This window comes from Budorcas taxicolor, chromosome 19 (assembly GCF_023091745.1).
Source record: "Budorcas taxicolor isolate Tak-1 chromosome 19, Takin1.1, whole genome shotgun sequence".
Classification (NCBI taxonomy): Eukaryota; Metazoa; Chordata; class Mammalia; order Artiodactyla; family Bovidae; genus Budorcas; species Budorcas taxicolor.
The window spans coordinates 14,326,804-14,339,698 of NC_068928.1; the positions used below are offsets into that span (position 1 = coordinate 14,326,804).

The following is a 12,895-nucleotide window of genomic DNA, read 5'->3' on the forward strand; positions in this document are numbered from 1 at the left end:
CCTTCCTTACTTTCTTACTTCCGTACCTTCCTTACACAGCCATCAAAGGAGGCCAGACACCTGGGATGATTTCATTTGGAAACTAAAGGTACTCTGGTGTTGGAGAAGACTCTTAAGAATCCCTTGGACAATAAGGAGACCAAACCAGTCAATCCTAAAGGAAATCAACCTTGAATACTCATTGGAAGGACTGATGCTGAAACTGAAGCTCCAACACTTTGGCCACCTGATACAAAGAGCCAACTCATTGGTAGAGCCCCTGATGCTGGGAAAGGCTGAGGGCAGGAGGAGAAGAGGGGCAACAGAGGATGGGATGGTTGGATGGCATCATTGACTCAATGGACACGAGTTGGAGCAAACTCCAGGAGATAGTGAAGGACAGGGAAGCCTGGCATGCTGCAGTCCATGGGGTCACGAAGAATTGGACATGACTTAGCAACCAAACAGCAGCAAGAAAGGAACAGCAAGCAGTGCAGGGAAAAACCACTTCAGGCCTCTCTCCTGAAAAGGGACCAGTGCATCTGTGCATGGAACACCATTCTGAGATTTCAAGACCTGCCCAGGATACAGACACATAACACACGGAGTGACGAGAAAGGGGTGATGGGGGAGTTGAGAGCAATGGCAGACAATTGCCATAGGCCAAGTGCAGGTCTGAGAAAGCAGGGGGGCCATCTTAGCTCAAATATGCTCACACTGTAGTAGTACAGGGCAGCTCAGCTAATGCTAGACAAACAGGTTATGCAAGCCTAGGTCCTGGGATGTGGCAAGACCAGCGTTTACAGGCAGAAATGACAGGGTAGTTGGTATTTCTGCAGGGGAAGAAGCTGCCGTGTGTGCTAGGCAGTATTGTGAAATAGTTATAGTAAGTGCTTCGTGTAGTAAACATGTCATCTCAAAGGAAGTGCCCATAACGCAGTTTCGGAGTGTAGTAACTGCTCAGAAAGCACCAGCTGTTGTTATCGTCAGCGCCAGAAGACCCCTGAGGTTGGAGCAGCGTACAAGGAGCACAGCCTGCTCCCTCAACCATGCCAAGCTGAGTAACAAATAGAGTTGATGCGATTCTCCAATGTCAACAATGATGCTTGGTGGCATAGGAAAGGAAAATCCATAAAAGACTCAGGAAGTACACCAAAACTGCTCGATCAAAAATAAATAAATTAGAGAGAAGAAACAGCACTGTAGTGTGAAGTCGGACATGTCTTCGTTGCTTCCTTTTGCTGAATAGATGTGCATTGGGTGCTGCATCAGACGCTTCTCACACTACCTCCCACCCATCAGCCCCATCACTTCCTCTGGCCACCACTACAGCAGCCAGTCCTGTACAGGCCTTGCCCAGCTCCATGGAGGGGCAGTCTGCCAGCATCTCCCCTTTCATAGCCTGCATCTCACCATGCATGCCATTCCTTTCCTGAATCAGGGAGTCTCCAATGCTGAGACAGAGAACCTGCAGGAAACCACTTGGTACTCAGGACCGAGATGCTGCAGCCTGGAGGACTCATGATGACAGAGACTTGGAAGTCACTGGGGAGTATCCACAACAAAGGAGAAAGTCAGCGAGTACGTGGATAGAATGGCTTGTCCCGTGGAAGTCAGCCAGCCTCTTCCCTCAGCCACAACAGAGCTAGTGCAACAGGCCCTTGGCCGTGGTGGCAAGCATAGAGGTTATGCATGGGCCCACAGTGTGGGCTGTCTCTCATCAAGGCCCATCTACCTATGGCTGCTGCGGAACGCATGACCTTCCAGCAGAGGTAGTCATCAAGTCTCACCATGGCACCGCCTCCAAGGAGAAAACGCAGCCGTACAGCGGCATGTTGGTTATCTCGGACGTCTGCCAACCTGCAAGGGAGAGTAAGCCAACCTTAGCAGGACTGACATTTATTCCCGATGTGGGGTTTTTCACTACCAGCAGGACCTTTGCCAGTCCAGTGGTCCAAGGACTTAGAGGATGTCTGATCACTCAGTATGGAATGTGCACAAGAGGGCCTCAGGTCAAGGGATCCATTTTACAAATGGTGTGAGTCAGCGAATATATGGGATCCACTTGGTGTTACCATATACTGAAACAGCAAAGAGAATGGTGAGGGGTTAATAATTCAGCTGAAGCAAAAACAAACTTCAGGGCTGGGACTTCTCCAGAATGCAGTGTATGCGTGGAAGCAAAGAATGTTAGATAGTGCCATGTCCCCAGTGGCTAAAACACGCAGGAATCAAGGGGTTGGCTCTGTCTTCATATTTCCAGTCATCTATTTGTGATTCCCATCCCTGAAACATTAGACTCTGCTGGATTTCTGGGGAGATGGGAGAGGTGGAGATGAGCTAGTATGAGTGCACAGTGTGGGTTCTACTGAACCTGAAAGAACTAGTGTGTGTGTGTATGTGTGTGTGTGTGTGCACGCGCACACATGCGCTCAGTCACTCAGTCATGTCCAACTCTTTGAGACCCCATAGACTAATACAACCAGCTTGAAGCAAGCTTTGTGATGGATTAGACATAATAAAGGCACAGACACCTCAGAGGGAAGCAAGGGGCAGACTGTATTATGTCTTACGTCACATCCTTGCAGCCTCACTCCTTACCTCAGCCGCTGCTCAGTCACCGCTTTTCTTGCATTAACGTAAGCTTCATGCAGGTGTCTTACCTCGTAACTCTAGCTTTCCACGGGGCTTCTCTGATTCTGAGCTATGGAATATGCGAAAGAACATAAGAGACACTCACGAGCGAACCAGAAACGTGAATAAATTAGTGCTGGTATATACAGAGTCTAGAAAAATGGTACAGTTCCCTATCTGCAGGGAATGAATAGAGATACAGATATAGAGAATCAGGCGGACACAGGAGGGAAGGAGAAGGTGGGACAAACTGGGAGAGTGGCACTGACATGTATACATTACCAGGCATAAAATAGACAGCTGGTGAGAAACTGCTACGTAACACACGGAGCTCAGCTCGGTGCTCTGTGACCTACAGCGGTAGAGGGCCTAGAGGGGTAGGGTGGGGCGTAGGAGGGGGCTCCAAAGGGAGGGGATATATGTATACCTATAGCTGATTACAGCAGAAACTAACAGAATTTTATAAAGCAAATATACTCCAATAATAAAATAAAATTAATATTTGAAATCCACCCCTGGCCAATGAAGTCTTGCTCTTAACAGTTTGACACTGTGTAACAATCCACTTGAAGCTTACTAGTATAAATTGACAACAGCTGTGTTCTACTCACAAATTCTACGGGTCAGAAATTCACACAGGGCACAGCCCAGATGGCGTGTCTCTGCTTCATGATGCCCGGGGCATGCCTGGGAAGACACGAAAAGCAAGAAATGACCCAAAGGGATGAGGAACCATCTAGAGCAGGGCTGTGCAGTAAAAATACAATGCAAGTTGCATGTTGTTGTTGTGGTACTGTCTAAGTCGTGTCAAGTCTTTGTGACCCCATGGACTGTAGCCCACCAGGCTCCTCTGTCCTGGGGATTTCCCAGGCAAGGGTTGCTATCTCCTTCTCCAGGGGATCTTCCCACCCAGAGATCAAAGCCACGTCTCCTGCATTGGCAAGTCTGAACCACCTGGGAAGCCCATGTAGTATTTTAGATAGTGTCAAACACACAGGAGAAAAATCAAGACAAGAAATCTGGGCAGAGGGAGGTTATAATTTCAGATAGAGAGTCCCAGAAAGATTAACAAGAAAAACAACATTTGAATGAGGAGTTGAAGGAGGCTAGGGAGAAAGTAAGATTTTCTCCCATAAAAGTTATTGAAGGGAAGAGTAATGGAGGAAGCAGGAACAGCAATCTCTGAGCCAGCCTGCATAACCAGAGCAAAATGAGTGAGGGGAAGAGTGATAGGATCTGAAAACAGAGCATGAACAGGGGCCAGATCACATAGGGGCTTGTAAGCTAGGAGAAGGACTGGGCTTTACACTGGGTTGGGCTTTACACGACTTCGACAGTCAAGGAGGATTAAAAAGCCACCAGTGGGTTTTAAATAGGATTGATTTGGCTGATATATATTCTAACAGGATTACCCAGGCTGCAGTGTTGAGAATGAACTGAGAAGGGGCAAGGGCAGAGGAAGGAGACACATTGGGAAGTTTCTGTAAGAATCCTGGTGAGAGACAAGACTGGCTTGGACCAGGTGGAGAGAGAGGATGTGGTGAGGAACAATAAGGTTCTGGACACGTTTTTGAAAGTAGACTCACCTCAGTGTTTTTAATGGATCGGATGTGGAGGTGAAACAGTCAAGGGTTAAGATTCTATGTGAGGAGTCACATGACCAGGCTCACATGTGATAGCTCCCTGATAACAGGCTCCCTGTGCCCTTGAATGGGGTGAACTCCCAAGGAAAACATCCTGAAAAGAGTATTCAGTGACCCCCCTCGAGGAAGGATCCTTCATAAACTGGCTCCTCCCTTCGCCTGTGTCCAGTGGGCAGCTGGAGAAGCCACATGTCATCCTCGCCCCTTCTTCCTGTTGCCTTCTCAGCCTCCTTCCCTTTATTTAGAAATAGCGTGTTATCTATTATACAACCCAGGAAAGCGTTCTGATCTCTGCCCTGTGACTTCCCGCTCCTCCTCTTTCTATAAATACAAGGGCAGAGCAGAGATCCAGGGAAGTCGGAGAGAGCCCCGGAGTCCTCAGGCTGGTCTGTGCACCGGGAAGATGAAGACCTCCATAGCTGCCCTCCCCTTCCTCATCCTCGCTGCCCAGGCTGCAGTTGGTGAGTTCAGTGAGCCTTCTCCCAGGTGGGCAAGTGGGTGGTAACTTGCAGACCAGGGATGAGACACAGAGGGACGCCTTTGTCCCAACGTGGATATAGCTCCCGTTTAAAAGCAGCAGCAGTAGGGACAGACCTCTCCCTGCAGCCGTTGGTCCCTGGGGAAAGCAGCATACAGCTGACTGGTCCCACCTGGGGAAACAAGTCTTTCCCTTTCATGACCAGAATTATCTGACACTTTCTCTCAGCTGACATAGGAGCATTATGGGCAAGATCAAGAGAACTTCAGAAAAACTTTCACAATGTTAGAATTATTATATGCCCTCTAGTGTAAAACTCTCACTTCAGAGAGGAAATTGGACAAGCCAGACAAGTGACTCATTCAGGTGTACTTAATCATCTTATTTATTTATGTAACAAATAGATATCTAGTATTTCCTATGTGCAAGCAGGCATGGTTCTAAGTGTCTTGTAGATATTAATATATTGGATCCTCCTGACAATGCTGTAGGGTAGACTATCAGCAAACTATATGGATTTACTTATTATTATTATTAGTTACTCTCTTACAAACAAGAGATGAGGCATAGGAACCCTGGATAACTTGCTCAAGATCACACAGCCATACGTGGTGGCATTAGGTTACAAGCTAGTTAGAAAGCTGTAATGGAAAGACAACACCCATCTAAGACTTAGTTTTGCAAGCCCCACACATATCATATTAAAAGTGTATGCACATGCCTCATTTAATATAATTCATATGTAATTACATAAGAATAAGCTAAATTTTAGTATGCTTGCCTAATTATTCTAGTACAGGTCCACAATCCATTTATCCAAATCTTTGGGGCTAGATGCATTTTGGAATGCAGAATTTTTCAGATTTTAAAAAGGCAATGCAGTATGACCCAGAAATTCCATTTCTTCTTGATATGGCCAAAAGAACTGAAAGTAGATACTTGAAAGAGATACCTATACAACCTTGCTAATAACAGCTTAATTTTTAATTGCCAAAAGGAGGAAGCAACCCAAGTGTCCATTGACAAACAAATGGATTGGAAAACAGGGTGTGTGTGTATATATATATATATATAGAGAGAGAGAGAGAGAGAGAGAGAAAGTACTATTCAGCCTTAAAAAATGAGGGAATTCTGATATGTGCCACAACCTAGACAAATATTGAAGACATGATGATAGATGAGATAAGCCAGTCCCAAAAGGACAAATTATATGATTCCACTCCTATGAGGTACTTAAAATAGTCAGATTCAGAGAGAAAGTAGAATGGCAGGGCCCAGGGTTTAGGGAAGGGGGAAATGGGGAGCTATTGTGTAATGGGTACAGAGTTTCAGCTTGCTTTCAAGATGAAAAAAGTTCCATGGATGGATTGTGGTAGGTTGCGAAATATGAGAAGGTACTTAATGCTATTGAACTGCACACTTCAAGATGATTAAAATTGTAAAGTTTATGTTATTTACATTATGTATGTGCTAACTCTTGGTTATTAGCAACTACTGACTAAACCCAGATTGCTGCCTATAGCTCTTGGTACTTCGGTTGACAGCTCTTAAATGTACAAAATCACCTCCAGTTCATGGTCAAGCCATGAATATCCCCATCTTCAAGTCGGTCTGCTAGAGCTTTTGCTTTTCCTGATTGTGATTTTTGTGACATTTTATCTCAGACAATTGTACTTTTTGATAACTTGAGGAAAACAAAAATTACCTGAAAAACTGCCTGACCCACTACATTGCAGACATGCAGTCCTTGCAAAGATCGTAAATGACAGTTGTGAATATTCAGATGTGACTTTCTTTTCCTATTCATGTTCTGATCGCAGGGAGATAGTGAACAAGTGATTATATTAGAGACTTTTTTATTTATAAGATCTAATGTAAAACCACTACTTGCAACTTTTTAGATCTGAATGTTGCCTGTTTAATATATTTCTTTTAAAGTTTAAAAGGGTTTTCTATCTACTGTTAATATCAGCTGGATAACATTTTGTCAAGCGGTTTTTTTTCCTGATTGTTAATTTGATGCTAGCTGGAATTCAAGAAATAACAGTGACTTTATTCAAATAAAGAAATATTTTAGTATTTTTTTAATTGTAAACTTTGCATTATGTACATTCTATCACATTCTAAAAGAATGTATTTTTAAAAAGGTAACACATACCTGGACATTACTTAACATCCCTGGCAGAGTCTGAGAAACACACATGAATCAAACACAATTATATTTCTGCAGTAAACACATTCATACCAATGGAGTAAATAAAGCCTGTAAATAGCCTCACTTCACTTTGGGTGGTGTGGTGTCACCAGATCAGTTATAGAAAAATTGTTACTGTTTCCAGAGCCCTGTGAATCCCAGAAATGTGTAGAAAGCACGGTGCACTGGATTGCATTACGGAACTATTCAGCTCGTCTACTAGTGTTGGATGTGCAGTTAGCCTTATGTATTCAAAGTCAACTGAATGGTTTCCTATCTTGAACTTTTTCAAAAGTTCCCTGGAAAGTCTCAGGGCCTTGATAAAGAAAATGGGCTTGGAGGCAGATCTGGGCCAATGGTTCAGTATCCTTGCCTCCCTAGCAGGAGATGCGGTTGAGGAATGAGAGAGATGGAGATGTTGAAACGATGTTGCTTCCCGGTAATTTTTCTTCCCTTCTCTACTATTTCTCTCAAGTAGAAAACAGGATGTCAAACCTGAAGTTTGAACTCTCAAGTCCGAAAGAATTTCATCATCACTCATTGTCTCACGGAGGTAAAGTTTTGTTATGGTATATATTTTAAAACAGCTAGCAGGTACGGTTTGGCTCAAAGACTTCAATCCACCTTGTTTACAGGACTGAGAGGGGTCCTGAGGGTGGTGAACATCTCCAAGGAAGTTCAGGATGGGCTGTGTGTCCATAGATGGCCTCTTCCAGAGATGGATTCGATTCCACCTGGCTGTCCCAAGAGTTGGCTCACTGTGGGGAGAAGGGAAGGGTGCTCGGACGCCTCCTGCAGGCCTCAGACCCTCCTTCTTCTGGGAGAAATTCTGCTCTGTCGTGGCCCTGCCTGGATGCCCTCAGACACACAGCTCAGCCCTGGGGAGAGTGAAATGTCTCTGGCAAGGAGAGACCGTCAAGTGCTGAAGAGAAGGAGAACATCCCTTTCCAGTCCTGAACCTTCAGGACTTCTCTGGTGGTCGAGTGGTTAAGAATCCGCCTGCCAATGCAAGACACACGGGTTCCATCCTTGCTCCGGGGAGATTCCACATGCCTCCCCGCAAGGAAGAGTAGCCCCTGCTCGCTGTAACTGGAGAAAGTCCCTGTGCAGCAACACAGACCTAGCACAGCCAAAAATAATTCTTTTTAAAAGCCCTGCACCTTCTCACTCTTCCCAGTAGGTGGGAGGGAAGGGGGAAAGGATGCAGTTTTCATCAGTTTTGTTCGTTTGGTTGCTAAGTTGGGTCCAACTCTTTTGCAGCCCCAAGGACTGTAGCCAGCCAGGCTCCTCTGCCCATGGGGTTTCCCAAGCAAGAATACAGGAGCGGCTTGCCGTTTCGTTCCGCAAGTTTTCCTCCCACCCAGTCCTTAAGTGAAGCTTTCTCTCGTTGCAGGTTTTCACCGGCCCACGGACTGCTGCACGTCTTACACCCCACGAAACATCCGATGTGTATTCATGGAAGATTATATAGAGACGAGCAGTGCGTGCTCCCGGCCAGCTGTCATGTAAGTGTGCCAAGCTCATTGGCCATCGCTGGGGGCAGAGCGGAGAGGGGAAGGGGTGGTTCCTGAGGAATGGATGTCCGGGAAAGTCCCACCCTCTGGATGCTGCCAGGTCAGCAGAAGCATGTGTCCTCAGTAGGATCCTTCAGGGCACCAGGTATGAGATGCTCCGGGTGAAAAGGGAAGCTAGGGAAGGAAGGAAGGCGAGAGCCGGAGGGAGGTTGCCCGAGGAAACTCACTGAGTCGCTGAGGGCGTCTCAGCCTGAGGGGGAGTCTCAGAGAGAAGCTGCTCTGAATTCCTGCAGCGGAGAAAGGGAGGAACTGGCTGGGCTGTCGGGGGCCCAAGGCGCAGGGAGGATAGGGTCCCCACTCATATTTGTTGAACTCTCTGCTGTTTGTAATCTTTCCCCACACCTTCTTCCCAGCTTCCTCACCAAGAAGGGGCAGCGTGTCTGTGCTGATCCTAACAATGACAGAGTTCAGAAATGCAAGTCGGACCTAAGGCTGGGGTCAGCCGTCGAGGACCTGAGATCGCTATTGCTTGAGCGGGGGAGCCTGGACCGGGCCCCCTCTTCTTCGTCTCTCTTGCCTCACCGTCCTCATTGGACGGTGGCCTGAATTACTTTTTTAAAAAGCAACAGTTACTGTTCTGTTCTGATTACAAAAGCAACACATTCATCAAGAGTATCCAATTTGAATTCACTCCAACTTTTAGAGGGAAAAGATTGTGCAGGAATTGCTGAACTTTGGACTCGTGGAGCTTTTTTTGGAGGGGGGGAAGGGTCTGAACAAGACATCATATTGTAAACTTTTTTAAGCTAAAAACATGACATTCAAATACAGACTTAGTATGTGTATTCAACCCATTAAGCACTAAACTGATTCAAAGATCATCTGAGGAACAGAAGTTTATATAGTTATTGAAGATGGCATTCTGAAATGTTTGTTAGAGAAAAACAAATTTAAATCCTAGAGGGCAATAAATCTGTAACTTTGGGGATTATCTTTTCTACTAGACAGCAATCCTTTGGATCTGTGCTTAACAATAAAATTACAAATCAGTCTCAGTCAACAAGCAATTTCATAAATTCTGGGTGTTGGTCAACAGTATATAGACCATCAATCAAATGTACATTTCCCATACAGATTAAGGAATCCTGGGTGAGTCCTTCAGACAGTGCTCCAATATGACACTGAAAGGCCTATACTCATCCTTTTGTCTTAATGCTACGCTTTGGATTTTTTTTTCTTACCAGATATAATTTCCTAAAAGATATCTTCTCTAAAGTTAAAGGACATTAGGGAAACACTTAAAACTAAAGTTAATATCAATTTTAGGTTCATATCTATTAAAGCATATACATTTCTATTTACAAATAGTAAATCTTAATCAACTCTCGCATAAAATTCAGAAATAAAGGACTGAATTCTAAACAACAACATTTTTTTAAATTCATTTTTTCCAGGCCAAGTTGGCAGAGTAGAAAGGCCCTGAACTTATCTCCTCTCATGAACACACCAAAATCACAACTTGGCTAAAAAGTTTATTCGGGTTTTCCATAAGATGGTATGGAAAAACCAAACTGAATATTTTGGCCAACCCAATACTTGGAGAACAACTATCAGTGGAAAAAAAGAAAAACAAACAGAACCTACCAACAAGAAAATATCTTTTACGACTAAAGATGCTAAAAGAGGAATCGCAATAATACGGTGCTGGCGGTGGAGCAGACTCATGATATGTCAAGTCCCATATTCCCTGGTGGGTTTCCCAGATGGCGCTAGTGGTAAGGAATCCACCTGCCGGTGCAGGAGAAGCAAGAGACTCAGGCTCAATCCCTGGGTCGGGAAGATCCTCTGGAGAAGGAAATGGAAAACCACTCCAGTATTCTTGCCTGGAGAATTCCACGGACAGAGGAGTCTGGCAGGCTACAGTCCATGGGGCCGCAAAGAGTTGCACACGACATTCATGCTCACGTTCACACCCATGGGTGGCCCACAAACTGGAGAATGCTTGCATTGCAGAGGCTCTCCCGCAAGAGTGAGAGGTCTGAGCTTCACTGCAGGCTCCCCAACCCAGGGGCCCCGCACTGGGAAGATAAGCCCCCCGAGTATTTGACTGTGAAGGCCCACAGGGATTATACTGGGAAAGATTGAGGGCAGGAGGAGAAGGGGGCGACAGAGGATGAGATGGTTGGATGGCATCACTGACTCAATGGACATGAGTTTGAGCAAATTCCAGGAGATAGGGAAGCCCAAGGAAGCCTGGCGTGCTGCAGTCCGTGGGGTCACAAAGAGACACAGCTGAGCGACTAAATAACAACAGCAACAGGGCTTAATTTCGGCAGTCCCAGAGAACTGGAGGAATAGAACCTTCACTCTTAAGGAGAACACGCACAAAGTCTTGCAGCCTGTAGGCCTCACAGCAAAAGCAGTATTTGATAGGAGCCTGGGATCAAACCTACCTGCTGATCTTGGAGGGTCTCCCCGAGAGGCAGGAGTCAGCTATAGCTCACCCTGGGGACAGACACTGGCAGCAGCTGTGCTTGGGAACTCCTACTGCCACACAGACACTTTGCTGGTGGGCACCATTGTGGAATCCTTCCTCTATCTTATTGCCCCCGGATCCAGCCCTGCCTGGTCCGGCAGCTTGTAGGAACCAGTGCTGGACTGTCTCAGGCCAAGCAACTAACTGGGTAGGAACGCAGCCTCACCATCAGTAGACAGGCTGCCTTAAGACCCCGTTGAGCACACAGTTGCCTCTGGACATGACCCAACCCACCCAAAGGCTCAGAATCCAGCTCCACCCACCAGTGGGCAACCCCACGGCTTACAGAACCAACCTGTCCACCAAGAAGCCAGATCCTACTTTGGGACCACCTGGGCCTCAGTCCTGAGTACTAATAGGCTGACACAAGCTTTGGGACAACCTGAACTTGTACCCAACTGTGTAAGAAACCACTCCACCTCACCAACACTAACAATCAGACACCAACTCTGGGACCCCTGAGCCCTGCAACTAGACTCTAGGACTCAGCTCTTCCTGCCAGTATTCTGGCACTAACCCCAGGAACCGGCTTTACCACCAGTAGGTGGGCCACAGCCCCAGAGTCTTCTAGTCTTGAGTCCACCCACCAGGGAGCCACCACTAGCACCAGGGCCCCTGGGGTTCTGCAGTCAGCTGCCTTGTGACCAGGCCCCACTAACCAGCAGCCAACAGCCTCCATACAAGGAAGTGCCTGGTAAATAAACAGACCAGGGTCAACCAAGCCTATCAAACCGCCCACATAGCCCGCCACAACAAAAGGAACCACACAGCCCTCATGGGGGGAGTCCCCAGAGCATGCAGCTTGGACGACAAGGGGGGTGTGCACTGCTGGGATGCACAGGACATCTCCTGTAGAAAGCCATTTCTCCAAGGTTAAGAAAAACAACTCACATACCAGATGCATAAAAACATAAACAGCAACTTAGGCAAAATGAGAACAAGATTAAAGGAAGGAACAAGATTAAACCTCAGAAGAACTAGCCGAAGTGGTGAAAAAAAGAAAAAAGAACTAAGTGAACTAAAGATGGGCAATCTACCTGAGAAAAAAGTTCAGGGTAGCGATCACGCATGCATGCGTGCTAAGTTGCTTCGGCGGTGTCTGACTCTCTGCTACCCTATGGGCCACAGCCCACCAGGCTCCTCTGTCCATCACATTTTCCAGGCAAGAATGCTGGAGTGGGTTGCCATGCCCTCCTCCAAGGGATCTCCCCCACCCAGGGATCAAACCCGCATCTCCTGCATTAGCTGGTAGGTTCTTTTTAGTGCTAGCACTACCTGGGAAACCCAGTGATCATAACAGTGATTAAAGAACTTGGGAGAAGAACAGATGCACAGAGTGAGAAGTTAGAAGTCTTTAACAAAGAGTTAGAAAGTAAAAAAGAAAACCCCCCAAAGAGATGGCAGATACAACCAATAAAGTAAAAAATACACTAGAAGTAATCAACAGTAAACCAAATGACACAGAGGAATGGGTCAGCCAGTTGGAAGGAGGTAAGAGAAATGACTGATGCCCAATTCTCTCTCTGGCCCATGGTCCCCTCTGGAGGACTCCCACAGCAGATACCCTTCTTTATTTAGAGAACTGTACTTGCAGCTTCGTCCTGGGTCAAACCCCTGACTGTCCAAAAGTGGGGACTGGCAAGGTCCTTACTTGTTTTTTGGGCCCAAGATTCTTCTCCCAACACCTCCCAACTGATCTTTGGCTTCCCCGGGGTCCTATTGGAAACACGTTTTCTCGATGATCTTCTCCATCACCTACGTAAGGATGTAAGTTTTTCAGCCACTTTGTGCATTGCCATCAAATTGACAAAGGTCCTTTATATAGAACAGAAATTTCTCACCCTATGGTTAGCTTTCTGTCATCTTTTCTGATCCTTTATTGTTACTATGAGTTTTTTTTTTTTTTAATAGTGAAAA

At 46.1% G+C, this 12,895-nt stretch overlaps 1 protein-coding gene across 2 annotated transcripts; it reads left to right on the plus strand.

Moving 5' to 3' along the window:
- Window positions 1–4,437: 4,437 nt before the first annotated feature.
- On the plus strand, window positions 4,438–9,275 carry LOC128064800 (C-C motif chemokine 15-like). Of its 2 annotated transcripts, none has more exons than XM_052657759.1 (4): window positions 4,438–4,717; window positions 7,404–7,481; window positions 8,322–8,433; window positions 8,856–9,275. In XM_052657759.1, exons 1-4 carry the CDS (start codon window positions 4,660–4,662, stop codon window positions 9,046–9,048), a joined length of 441 nt encoding a protein of 146 aa, XP_052513719.1. In that variant the 5' UTR covers window positions 4,438–4,659; the 3' UTR covers window positions 9,049–9,275. The 2 variants fall into 2 exon arrangements, with proteins under 2 accessions (XP_052513719.1, XP_052513720.1); XM_052657760.1 differs by having other exon boundaries at window positions 7,407–7,481.
- The last annotated feature ends 3,620 nt before the right edge of the window (window positions 9,276–12,895 follow it).